Source organism: Acyrthosiphon pisum, chromosome A1 (genome assembly GCF_005508785.2).
Source record: "Acyrthosiphon pisum isolate AL4f chromosome A1, pea_aphid_22Mar2018_4r6ur, whole genome shotgun sequence".
Lineage (NCBI taxonomy): Eukaryota > Metazoa > Arthropoda > Insecta > Hemiptera > Aphididae > Acyrthosiphon > Acyrthosiphon pisum.
The window spans coordinates 44751284-44765758 of record NC_042494.1 but is presented as its reverse complement, the minus strand read 5'-3'; the positions used below and the strand labels follow the sequence as shown (position 1 = coordinate 44765758).

The 14475-nt window shown below is 30.7% G+C and overlaps 1 protein-coding gene across 2 annotated transcripts in view; it reads right to left on the bottom strand.

The window, feature by feature from the left end:
- LOC100568758 overlaps positions 1–14475 on the bottom strand; it is a 95146-nt gene extending 80671 nt beyond the window's left edge. Inside the window, exons 1-7 of one of the 2 annotated variants that reach the window (XM_029487115.1) lie at positions 14194–14475; positions 10749–10841; positions 8791–8835; positions 7903–7917; positions 6397–6459; positions 3425–3457; positions 1964–2029 (exon numbers count right to left, since the gene is read on the bottom strand). In XM_029487115.1, coding sequence (XP_029342975.1) covers positions 1964–2029; positions 3425–3457; positions 6397–6459; positions 7903–7917; positions 8791–8835; positions 10749–10841; positions 14194–14275 — 397 coding nt within the window. In that variant the 5' untranslated portion in view covers positions 14276–14475. The remainder of the gene's footprint in view (positions 1–1963; positions 2030–3424; positions 3458–6396; positions 6460–7902; positions 7918–8790; positions 8836–10748; positions 10842–14193) is intronic. The other variant, XM_008182568.3, reaches the window with a different exon arrangement.

Genomic DNA, 14475 nt, shown 5'->3' with positions numbered 1-14475 from the left:
GAAGTTTTTTATTAACTATATGAAACCTTTCTAATACTTCGTTCCAAAAAACAGTCATAAAGCACATTTCTATAAAATTAAAAGGTTTCAAAAGAACTGAAGCGTCAAATTTTGTTACAGGTTTTTCATTAGCATCGTCAATAATAGCCTGTAAAGCGTTTTTAATTTCACTCCAAGAAGTATATAAAGATTTACCCGCTTCGTATCTTGCTGACCATCGGGTTTGAGACAAACTTTTTACACACTTAGACTTTTTTAAATAAAATAGTAAAATTTCCCAACGATGGGTAGATGCTGTGAAAAAGTTATATCATTTTTGTAGATATCTAAAATATGTTGTCGATTTTTCACAGCAATCCACGTCAGATATCCCCACAAGATTTAGGGAATGTGCTGAGCAAGGGACATAAATGGCCAGCGGAATGACTTCTTTAATTCTGGCTTGAAGGCCAGTGTATTTACCAGCCATGTTACTGGCATTATCGTATGACTGCCCGCGGCAATTTTTAATATCCAAATTATATTGATTAAGTGTATCAAAAACTGCATCAGCAAGTTGTTCAGATTTATGCCCAGTATTGGCAATAAACTTTAAAAATCGTTCTATAGGAGTACCATCTTTTGAAATGTATCTTACGATAAAAGACAACTGATCAACATGGGATACGTCGGGCGTCGGGTCGTCGTAAAGAAAGTACTTAGTTTAGGTATTTTATTAAGTACTTTACTCTCTTTATATTCTTTATCTTTGGCTCGCTTTTTATACTCTGAACCACTAAAAAGTTTACGACTGTCACTCATATTGAAAAAATGCTAAATACTGTAAATTATTAATTATTATTTATTAAATATATTATGTTGTAATATGCACTCCCGACAATAACGAATAATAAACTGAAATGAAGTGTGGTCGTGTGAGATGTGTATGTGACATACACCGAATATTAAATAACGAATTGAAAAAAGTTTGAGTCAAATAAAGTTGGTACACTTAATGGGCAATGAAGTGCACGGGATCAGCTAGTCGTCTATATATATAAAAATGAATGTAGGTATGTGGATGGGTGTGTCCATATTACCATGGCAACCAATTATATATTATTTTGAGATTTCCGTCGGTGTGTGTTTCCATATTACCATGGAAACTAGTTATATATTATTTTGAGATTTCCGTCGGTGTGTGTTTCCATATTACCATGGCAACCAGTTATATATTATTTTGAGATTTCCGTCTGTGTGCGTCTCCATATTACCATGGCAACCAATTATATATTATTTTGAGATTTCCGTCCGTGCGTGCCTCCATATTACCATGGCAACCAATTATATATATTATTTTGAGATTTCCGTGGGTTTAAGTGGGTTTGTCAAAATAAAGTATAAAACCGGATTTATATTTTATCATGAAATATTTTACAGAGTTGTACAAGTCAGAATTGAAGCGCCTCCACAATATTTATTTAAAGGTGTTTTTAATAATATAATAGTTTTATAAATTTATTTTCACAAATTTTCATACCTTTACAATGTAAATTAAATTAACAAACAGGAATAGCTGCGGTGCGTTCAATTATATTCGTTAATAACCGATTATGAACATCTACTTGGATGCGGCTATTTTTGCGAGTTAGTGATAACAAACGTTACCGAAGGGCTAAAATGAATAAAACGCCGTTTTCTTTCACAACATATTTTGCGAGTTCCAAGAATATAGATTACTGAGTAGTTTTATAACCATACAATGTTGGCTATTTTTTGGCTGTTTGAAGTTTTGCGATAATTTTAGCTTTAAAAATAAAAACCAATTACAATAAAAATAATAAATTGTATTTCTGTATTTTACAAAGTAGGTAATTTTTTTTTTAAACAAAGGTTTTCGGGAAAATAATATGTTTATAATATAATTTTTTTTTATGATTTAAATTTCTTACATTTCAAGATAAATATATTTTGAATTACTTACAATCTTTTAGACATTCTCTTAAATTATTCATAAATGTTCCAAACTCTCCGACATAATAAGTTGTTTCTAAAAATTAAATTTAGTTTGTATTGATATTTTAATGACATGGTTTTACTGTGAAGTAAAATTAAATTGAAAAGAAGAAAAATAAAAGAATTATTGCAGGTACTCAATACGTCTTAGTGCCTTACACATGCGAAATACATAATAAATATTGAATACTTGATAAGACCCATTGTATCTCATCCCATTGTATCCTTTAATATGCATTAAACGCATTTTATTTCAAATTATGATTTTTTTTAAATTTTAAGTAGATATTTATTAGAACCTCAATTAACTGATTTTATTGGGACTGCGCCTAGTCCATAAACATAAAAATTCAGATTTTATAGATGACAGTCCGGTTACCATGTATACCTATGCACCGTGATTGGAAAGTTTCATAATATAAAACACATGATAAAAACGCAAAGGTTAAGATGATTTGATTCAAGTCTGGGCAACACGTTACTTACTTACATAATACCAATATTATCGTATTGTTCTTTAATCTTATTTATAATAATAATACGCAATGATTTTATTGTTGATTTAAAATGTACAATAGCTATCAGTGGCGTATATAGGGAGGAGGCCCCCTAGGCCAGAGCACATAGTGAAATTGCAGGTTCAATTAAAGCATTGCATGTATATTTACACTGTTTACAGTTTTTCACCATGATTAAGTTAGCCGGTTGATTAAAATCGTTTTTGAGGAATCAACAAGAAAATGTTATTTTGTCATTTCTTGCTTTGATGACTTATTGACTTTTATGTTAAATTCATAGTAAGATAACAGTAAAATATATAAATGACACTGTCTATATTTTTAAAATAAGAACCAAAAAATTAATTTTACATAGTAATTATAAAATTGAATTGCGCAATTTTTATTTGTACTGTATATAATGTCATAATTATAACCACTCCCACCAGCTCCCTAAAAAATGTATAATTATGGCTATGTTAGTCGTGCTATACTTGTCTAGTGATAACGATAAATTGGCCCATAGTGAATATAATTCATATATACGCCACTGATAGCTAGTAACCTAAAGGAAGAGTGCGCTGTCGATGTAATGCTTAAGCAGTTCCGGCAGCGCCGTCGATGTCACAAAAAAAAAGAAAAGATAACCTATAAAACCAATATAAACTCATGTCGTCCCAATTTTTAAATCAAGTTTAACATTTATTTTAGAAGTGACAAAATAGTCAATTTATTGAATTTATAATGACTAACTACTAGTAATATTTTTGCCGTTGTTCCGTAAAACTATCTTATACGTCATGGTGGCGTTTGTGGTGTTCAGCATTTTTATTTGTTTTAGGTATTTAAGTCGTTCAAAATTCAAATTTAACATTTTATTTATCTTACATTTTTTAAAATTAGTTAATTAATTTAATTTATCATGAACTTACCAAAATGTGACTGCCTTACATACTCCTCGTTACCTAAATATAATCATTTATCACAAACATGTAATGGTAATTAGTTCATACTATTATTGTAGTTATTCAATAATTGTTCCATTGAGTATATGATACATTCAACGATAGTAGGTATTCAATAAGAACATAGAATTAAGAGGACATCATACATAACAAATTCGATTGTGATAACTCAATGTGTACCAAACTTGGTACATATCATATATGATAATGATATATTATATATCTGGCATTTAAAACGTTGCTAGATGAAAAATAACAGTTAGAGGGAAGGTAAAAATGGATTCTAGAGCATTAATCGGCTAATGAGGAGAATTTTGACGATGATTTGAAAACCGAGGTGAAGTAGTCAGAAAAAAATGCAACTGATTCTTACTCGCCAGCAGAAGTAGACTTAAGGCAATTAAATAATAGGGTGGATAGAAGAGCATTCCTTATAATATCGCGTAGATATTTCTCTCTTTTCAGCACAAGATTGCTTTTGAAAAGAGGACCAATGTTCTTATACATATTCTTTGTATTTTTATATATTTATCTTATAATTGTAATTGGAACCTACGGCCAGCACCAACTGCAACGCGTGATAAAGGGGATAAAGCCACTTCGAGGACTTTCGACACCCGTGACGTGGCCCAGAAGATCTGTCGGTAATCTTAGTGGTGAGGACCAGATTTGTGCTCGAACAACATTATTTTCATGAGCAAGGACTCTTTTATAGATAGCAGACAACTCAACATTCAGTTCGCGTTTTCTGTCCTCAGGTCACTGACATGGGAGTTAATTGAAACAATTGTTTTTTGTATATCGTCAAATTTCTTAGCATGACAATTGTTCAAGGTTTCTGCTTTGCCAGTGCTTATATCTCTGATATCAGTAAAGAGTGAAAGGTTTTTTTTTACCCTTAGAAGCTGTTCAAGATTGAAGATTTTATAGTTGGCTCAATAAGGCGATCCCGAAGAGATGGTATATGCAACCGAGCCTACAACGGATATTAGTTCCTAGTAGTAGAAAGATGCAATCAAAACTACAGCAGAGTATGCGAAAGAAGATAATTGTGATGTAAGAAGTTGTAAGAATCACGATTTAAGATAATAATATTACCTAGCGAGCTATGATAAGACAGCATACGACTTAAATCTTGATCCAGTGCTAGCGCTTCTAGTGTACTATTTTATAACTTATAGTATAATACGATCATTATACATATTTTTATTTTATATTGGTATAATATAACAATTTTTATTAGTTTTATTTTAACCGATGAGCTATATGTGGAAATAGTCGCAAATCACGTGACTTTTGGTTTTAAATCGTATGCTGTGTGATAAAATTTTTCTAATGGGTCGTTGGGCAACCATACTGTCTTAAATCGTGATGAGAATATATACAGCGTACCTTAGTTAAACAAAACTGAAGTCGTGATATAACAGCTGATCAGCCGTTAAATCGAGGTTGATACGAGTATATGGCGTAAATTCACGTAAAAGTTGAAAAGTATGTAATTTTGTAAACAAGAACATAAAAAGAGTGAAAAGAATTAACTCAAAAAAATAGAGGTAAAATAATGAAAAGTAATAAAGTATACAAGAACAAAACAAGCGTTGTCATAGCATTGTTATCACTGTATTAAAATGATTTTGATTTGTCATGGATAGGATAAATTATAATATGTGATTTTTATTCGATAGCATTAACATAATCACGTATATTAAATTTTTTTTATTATATGTAACATATCGAGTGGAGTAGGTAAAAATATAAAACACAATTAAAGTTTTACTATCTAGAATAACCGCGTGACGTCACTTGGTCGGGCCCGGTATAATCTATTAAAAATAATAAAAGAGATATTTTCGTTACATACATACATTGTAGTTTCAACGGCGAAACGAGTCGATTTATTTTGATACAGAATTTAAATATTTCAATAAAACTAAACACTTTTGAAAAAATCTGAATAATTCTGGTCCTACCAACATATTCAGTACATAAAAACACACTACATACGTACAATAAAAATTAGTAAATATACTTTAAAGGTAGGTAAATTATTGAGTGAAGCTAGTAATATTTAACTTTTACATGTATAAGATAGGAAATTACTGCGAGCCCAACCTAATGACGTCACGCGTTTCTTTTCAATTCCTCATAACTCATTGAATAATGTGAGTAGAAATGTTAAACCTATACCATTATTCTTAGAATTGAACATAATTCAAATTATAAATATTTTTTTTTTTTGTATTTTGTGCTCCTTTGTAAAAATATAAATTTGGCTGCCTACTCAATTGTTAATATTATTTTAATGTTTGGTATTAAATATTAATGTATTATTGATATTAGTTCCGCAAAACAATGTATATCAGTACCTTATGTCTTTAACCACTAAACGAATTGGACTGACATTTGGCATACAGACAGCTATTATAACGTAGGCGTCCTCTGAGAAACGATTTTTGGAAATTCAACATTTAAAGGGAAAATAAAGGGTTGTAGTAATACAATAGTGGCGCTATCTGTCCAGAAAAATAATATAAAATTCCACAGTTTCAAAGCATTTTTTTTAATTTTTCACTAAACTACAGAAATAGTACTAACTCGATATTTGGAATTGAAATATACACGGAAAGTTAAGTTTTCGATGACGGTCGAAGCGTTGAAAAGCGACCTTATTTCCGTTCAGTGGGTGGTAAAATTGAAATCGCCGAAAGTGCCAACCGTTCATAATATCAAGCGTATCCCCTGCACAACCAGACACTAAAACCTATACCACGGTTCTTAAAAAGCATAAACTATTGGTTACATCGTATATTCATGTTATAAACTCTTTGCATGTTTAAATAAATAAAACCAAATATACTATTACCTATTATTTATTAAGATACACTATAGATATACCTTACTAATATTTATATGTTTTTGTATTATATGAAATAACTTACAATAATTGATTTGTCTTTCTTTCCAATAATCATAATTATTTTCATTTTTTACTTCAGGCATAGCTAAAAATAAAGAAAAATTATCTATTAGTAATGATAAATCGAGTTACATTTTAAAATAATAAAACTCTTTAAAAGCAAATTATAACTTTTTATTTAACAAAATTTTTTTTTTTTAATTCTGAGCGGAGAAATTAATTTATTGATATTACAATGAAGTGCGTTGATTTATCGTATCTGTTATCACCTATTGAAGCAGTAATAATACTTTAATTCTTAACTTTTAAGATGGTTTTCGCAACAAATTGTATTAAGTTGGTATACTCTAGGGGCTCAAAGCCCAAAAATAAAAAATTCCCCGTTATTTTCTAAATAATCTGTATAATAAAAAAGAAAAAAGTGGGCACCCACTCGGATTAATATAAGGTTTTGTGATAGTTAAGTAATGAATGTGTTGGATAATTCAATTGTAATCCAATGATATAAAATCATTATATACGGAAAAAGTTCTGACAAAACAGCCTGCATTACTATAATACTATGGTCTATCTCGCGAAAAAAAAGGTATCGTGTCTTGACGAAAACCAATCAACCTTGCGCACATTCATGCTACACGTAGGACAACAGTAACGACGACGGTCGTGGACGCCGGTCGTCATCAACCGTCATGGTACCAGAAACTGGACCCTTTGAATTTATCGGTATCGGCTTCGGTACTAGTTCTCCAAAAATAAAATAATTGTTCCGGTTCAGTTCTGGTTTAAAAAATAAAGGTATAGGTTCCAAACAAGTATAATAATTTTAAATACCTATCCGGAATGCAGGTTTAATTAATAGTATGAGAAATATTAGAAAACTCGTATGATCATACATAGTTTATACATAAAACAGTAATACAATTCAATTAAGATTAATAAAATTATTTTATTTTTGAGCCTAAAAGAACCTATTTAATTTAAAATTCCTGTTCGGTTCGGGTACTTTATTTATTAAAATGAAGGTTTCGGTTTCAGTTCCGGTTCCGGTTCTTAATATTTTTAAAGGTTCCAGATCCAAAACCGGTTCTTTTAGGTTACGTTCCAGTCCCTGCGTGGTACCAAATTAACACGATGGCTTCATCGTCTAACATCAATGTGAACCGATCGTTCACCGCCGTAATACGTTGGTAATAATTAAGTTCACGGAACCCTTAAATGTGAAGAACTGTGGAACAAATGCATCAGGCTCAGAGGAGAGTAATGTGAAAGTATGGGAGCATAAATTCATGTAAATGAAAAAATTAATGATTAAAATGGAAAGTTATCGTTATTTAATTGCCACACCTAGTACATGTATTTTAATTCACACAGAGCCAAGTCATAATCATTAAATAAGAATATTTAAGATAACCTACAACTAAAATTTTTATTGATAATTTGATACTAAAATAAATCATAATATAATAATATTTAAATAGTTATTTTTGCGTGTTGCATAATAGTACCTATATCTGACAAGCATACTTACTCCAATATTTCTCATCTGTAATAATAATATACACCACTATTAAAATATTTACAAATTTTAATAAAGTACTAATATTTAAAATCTTCATTATTGTTATTCCCTTCAAATATAATAACGCAAAACATTAATGAACCAAATCTGGACTTAAACGATCATACCGTGTGGTTTATATCATGGATTCGTGCATAAAACTGACGCAAGTGATAGCACGAAGGCCAAATTTCTCCCACTCCTTACCACCAGGCGATTAGTTAGTCGTTAAGCCAAACTATCGAACGTTGGACGATCGTAACCGAACGAGTGAAAGTGGTGGGAGACGCGCATCGACTGACGAAAAACGTGTACCTAGCCTCCTGGAACGGAGTATCGTGTATTGAAAATACATAATAGATAATAAATTATGGAGGATAGTCTGTAAACCCAACTTCAATGAAAAAATAGGGAAACAGCATAGGAGATTTAACAAAGAGCTGTACGATGTAGTATCAGTGATAATCTTAGTGAAGGGGCCAAACATACAATGGCTAGGCCACTTAATGGACACATAATACAGCAATTGAATGGAAATCTAAAGAAAGAAGGAATCTAGGAAGATTCAGAAAAGACAGATTGACGTGGTGGAAGAAAATTCAAAACATTTTAGAGTTGACAACTTACTGGAAACAGATAGTTCACGATACAGACAGTATATTGGCTAAGTACAGTTATATCGACAAAAATACATACAGATAGTCAAGGCAGTGGAAGAATAATAAGGAATATAATCATAATATAATATTATGATATATAGGTACAAGTAATTTAGTTTTTTTTTAATCTCGAGATTTATACATTAAACTGATGTTAAAATATTGTTGAAATATTACAATTTATAATATTATTACTTACTATAATAAGAGTTGTAATATTGATCTACATCGAGTTTTTCCAGATCTATAATAAAATAAGATATCCAATATAAAAGAGTGGGCTACAGGAGTCACTATAATGGACGTGTAAAATTTGAATTCAATGCTATAAAATCATTGTATACAGAAAACGGTTCTAAGCGAAGACTGTTTGTCTGCTTATACTTAGTAATATTAGTTTTTTTTATCATCAATATATTATTATTAAAGTATATTTTACAACATTATTGCTATTAAAGTAATTTATTTTACTATTAGGCATTTTCTACTGAAGAATGAAGGTTGAATATTTTTTCAAAAAATATTGCATTTGAAAATGCCTTAGTGTATGTAAAATATAATACTATAATTTAAAAGTTTCATGTACCCATAAATAATAATTTTCAATTACAAAAAAAACTAAAATCGTTATTATTTGTTTAAATTTTTAATTTCATCAAAATTTGAACTTGAAATGTCCAAAAAAAAAAACTCTATATTTATACCTATGTTTTCGATTTTTGGTCACAGTATGAAATATTTGTGAGGATCCTTGTTTTAAATTTTTAATCCTCAACTATAAGATTCAACACATTATATATTTTTTACTATAAAATAATTTGCAAATTTTCAGTAGCTTCGAAAAAAATAAAAAACTCATAGATAAGTATGTATTTAATATGTATTCATATTAATATTAATATCATTAAGGGGTGGTCCTGGTGCCAGTTTTTCAAATTTTTCACAATTCCATAAAATTTGAAAATTAAATTTTATATTTTAGTTTCCACCTCAATTATAAGACTTTTCCACTAGTCCACTACATTATACCTATTTAGGGGGGGTTGATACGGTGTATTATATCGGAAAAAATGACTTAACGGGAATAACTCTCAAGCTTTGAAGAATTGTCGGATTTTGATGACTATGTTTTTTTATCTAAAAGAAGAAGACTTCCTACAGCACGCACCGATCTCTGATTTTGTATTTTATATCAAATATTTATATTAAAAAATTTGTAAAAAAATACTTTTTATCATGTAGGTATAGGGTGTCCCAGCAGAAGCGCACACTTTAAGGACGCCGGGATTTTTTGTTTCTAGGTTGACAGCACTGTTCCAATGTTTTTCTTATCTTATAACATCCCCCATTTGTCATCGCAAAGCAGTTTTTAGTATTCTTCGTCATGGAGAGGTTCACAGTTGAACAACGCGTAACATTAGTGAAAACGCACAAGTGCGGAAAGTGTGTCACGCAGTCACGGAAACGTTGCGAAAGCTTCGGACGAAACATTGCACCTACGCGAGCGACTGTAACTCGTTTGTTAGAAAAAATCTAGAAAACTGGCTCAGTTGTGGACAAGAAAGCCACCCATCAGAGTCCGAAGCTTTCGCAACGTTTCCGCGACACACTCTCCGCACTTGTAGTGCGTTTTCACTATTGTTACGCGTTGTTCAACCGTGAACCTCTCCATGACGAAGAATACCCAAAAACTGCTTTGCGATGACAAATGGGAGATATTATAAGATAAGAAAAACATTGGAACAGTGCTGTCAACCAGAAACAAAAAAATCCCGGCGTTCTTAAAGCCTGCGCTTCTGCTGGGACACCCTATATTTTTTAGACATATTTTAAGTTTGAGACTAAAATATTGAAAAACAGAGATCGATGGGGACTGCAGAATATATCCATCTAGCAATTAAAAAAAAATTATGAAATTTGGTTGATTCTACAAGGCGGTATCGATGTTCCCGCAGAGTGTATTTTTGAGGACAAAATGGCATCGGCACCAGGCGCCTTAATACGGCAATAGTAAGTAGTAACCCTAGTAACCAAGACAACAAAAACGTTACAAAAAATAGGTTAGAGTCAGAAATCAAAATATCTGATTCGGCCCAAAAACATAATATATATGTTAAAAGTAATCAATAAGTGAATGACATACTATAAAAATCTTACTTGGGTGGTCGGTTAATTCATTAAGTGCTTTTAAATAATTTAAATACATAAATTTTTGTTGATTTATAGTAATAGGATCTTCCTTGATTGGTTCTGAAAAATAAGTTTAAAATAATATACTGTTTATAAAACTCAACCAACAAGACTAGAACAACATACTAATATATTATTATCATGCCGTTTAAGATTTGATCTTGTTAGTGATAGGATACAATAAAACTATTATGACGTTGTGCCACCTACCTAAGACTATTATTGATTAGAAATTATTAAAGATATTTATCAAAGTTTAATAATTGACCTACCAGTGACACATTATGTTTAATTGTAGAAATAATATATCCTAATACAGGAACCTATATATTCATTCTGTCCGTGTGTAATGAGTATTCAAACTCTTTCTAAACAGCTGCACCGATTTTGATTAAATGTTTTGACTGGGTCCTTAAATGGTTTAGATTCACAATTAGACCCAGAGAGGTATTCTAACAGGGGTTTTGAGATTTACGATGTACCTTTTTGTTTTTAAATGGCTGCTATTGATTATAGGAGAAATAATTAGTAGAAATTAGTATTTATTTATTATTGGTTGCCTTTGGTTATTCGGGCAGAATTTTTTAAGGTTGTCATTTTTAACGGGCAACAGAGGGCGCGGGATTAGCCAGTATACATAAACAATATACTAGCTGATCCCATACACTTCGTTGCTCATTAAATGTACCAACTCTATATGACTCAAACTTTTCAATTCATTATTTAATATTCAGTGTATGGTGTTCAAAACTTATCTTAACTTTACCGTTTCCCGGAAAAAAATCTGATTGTTCAACTCCTTTTGGGTGTAACACACTGTGGAAGCAATGTCATTTTAATTGTAGGTAAATTATACTATATTTTAATGTATAGCCATCTCGACCGGTGTTGTCCTTGAGATTGTTTGTACGTAAGTGTATGATTTAACTATACAGTATCAAAGTTATACCTAGTTTGTCGTTCTACTTAATTCCACCTACGGTGGATTAATATGATCGATTAATACAAAATCCTATCCTAACCTAATACCGTACTAAAATCCGATGAATAAAAAAACCAAACATTCGTATGTATAGAATCTATACATACGAATCTTAACTATAGATAAAGAAGAAAAATAAAAAAACGAAAAATAACAACCATTTACAAACAAAAATGTCCATCGTAAATTTCAGAACCTTTCTTTGAGTACCTCACTAGGTTGGAATTTACCCTCTTTAAATTAGCCTATTTTATTCCCAGAAGTCTGATCTGCACACAAACATTCATTTATGTGTAATACATTGACAAAAAAATAATAATACAAATCGACAACCATGCAACCAATAGCCAATAGCAACCAATATATAATACAATATTATTATTTTTATCTGCAACAATAAACTTATTTTTTATTATTTAGTTTATTTTTTTCTGGATAGATGGCGCCACTATTGTATTGTTGACATCCAGATTTCCTAATTTTCCGATGGATTTTCCTAAAATTGTCTTTAATAAGAACCTTGTCCTGAATATTACGAACACAAAAAAAAAAAACAGCCAAATAAGTTGAATAGTTTCCGAGAACATTAGCGTCAAAGGTTTCAATTTTCGATTTTATATATTGAAGATAATTATAATGAAGAATATATTATAAATATAGGTAATATTAAAAATAATATATATATATACTAATAAGTATAATCATTGATATAATCAATGGTATAATCCTGCGCACTTCGTTTCCTGTAAAAAATTACAACCCTTAAAAGAATTGTGAATGTACAACTCCTTTTGGGTGTAAGTCGCTGCAGTAAGTGCAACTTAGCCACCTTGTTAGGTTATGGGCGAAAAATTGATTTAATGTAGGTATGCTTGTATATCTACCCGAATAACTAATGGCAACCAATAATAAATAATTACTAATTTTTATTAATTATTTCACCTATAACCAATATCTAACCATTTATAATAACAAAAATGTCCATTGTCAATCTCAAAATCTCTGTTTGAACACCTCCCCGGGTTGTGCCTACCGGGTCCAATAATTATGACTCTAAACCATTCAAGAACCCGCTCAAGATCATCAAAATCGGTGCAGACGTTTAGGAGGAGTTTGAATACTTAGTACTTACACACGGGCCGAAGAAATATATATGTTACGGTGAAAGACGAAAATTGGCAAATGTCTTCATTCCCCGGTCAATGACGTCATTAGCCAAAATGATTCAATTATGTCGGTAAATGTTGTAAAAACACATATTTTAAACTCAAATGTACATATTTCACCGGTCATTGACGTCATTTACCAAAACTTGTGGTAAATGATGATAAATTTACGCAGAGTGCGTAAAAAAGTTTCACTCAAGTTCAAATCGCAATTTTTTAACCGACATTTTTTTCAAGTCGACATTATTTTTTAAAATTCGATACAATTCTTCCCATAAATGTGTTGAACATCATTCTCCAATTAAATTGGGGATTAACGTCAATAACCAGGGAATGTCTACATTTACAACATTTACCAACTTTTAGGTAAGCTACGTCATTTACCGGGGAATGACGACATTTACCACGTTGACATCATTCACCATAACATATATATTAAGATGAGTCATAAATGATGTATAGAAAATAAACGTTATAGAATAATAATAATCATATCAATAAAAAAGGTAAATACTGAAAATATGTCATATCAAGCACTATTGTCAGTTTTCTTGCATTGCTCACCTAACACCTTAGTTCAGTCAAGTGGTGATATTAAAAAAGAAAACAATGATAATGATAAAATATTCTTCTTCTTTCTCTTCTATCCTCTTTCTATTTTGCTTATTTTTCATTGCCATCCGATCCAAGCTATATATGTGGTAGACCGCGCTTGTCCTACGCCTTCATATACCTTCATAAACCTGTATATGGCTCATTGTATTCCTATGGCTATGAGGGGGGGGGGCTATTTTGTACTCACGCTAGCTATTTACCTGGCATTCTATGACTTGTCTAATAATATCTTATTTGGCGTTCCTATCCCCTATATTATTCTAAATCAATTTCCAAAGCCACTCCCAATACCTCCGAAAAGAAGCTTCTCATTACATGACCGAACCATTTCAACCTATCCTCCTTCATTTTGTGTACAATTGGTGCCACTTCTACAATTTACACTACTCTTAATTAATTAATTCTTAATTCTATTATTCATAGAGACTATGATAATAAAACACCAACATATTATAATTGGTAACCATTGCATACAATAAAATATACTATTTGCGATTGCTTATTCACCAACAATTTATGTTCTGTAGCCCTTAGGTAATATAGTATTAAATCACTTTTATAAACAGCAATAAAAATACATTATAAAATAAAATAATAATCAATATCACCTATAAAATATAGGCAGTTTTAAATGAACATTTTTACTCACGGTATAATAAACACACGGATACAATATTGATACATATTATAAAAATGATGAATGTACTTTTGTGAGAAATATATGGAGTCATTTTAAATGAAAAACACAATACTGCGACAATAGTCTTTCAGTGTTCAAATGAAAATTATATATTGTTCACTGCCTTTGAGTGCATATATCTAAAATATATTATAATTAATTACGTAGGTACATCGATGTTCTTGCCAGTAACCAACTGAGTACACTCAAACACTAATATGGAATCCGAATATTGACTTATTGTTGTTTTAT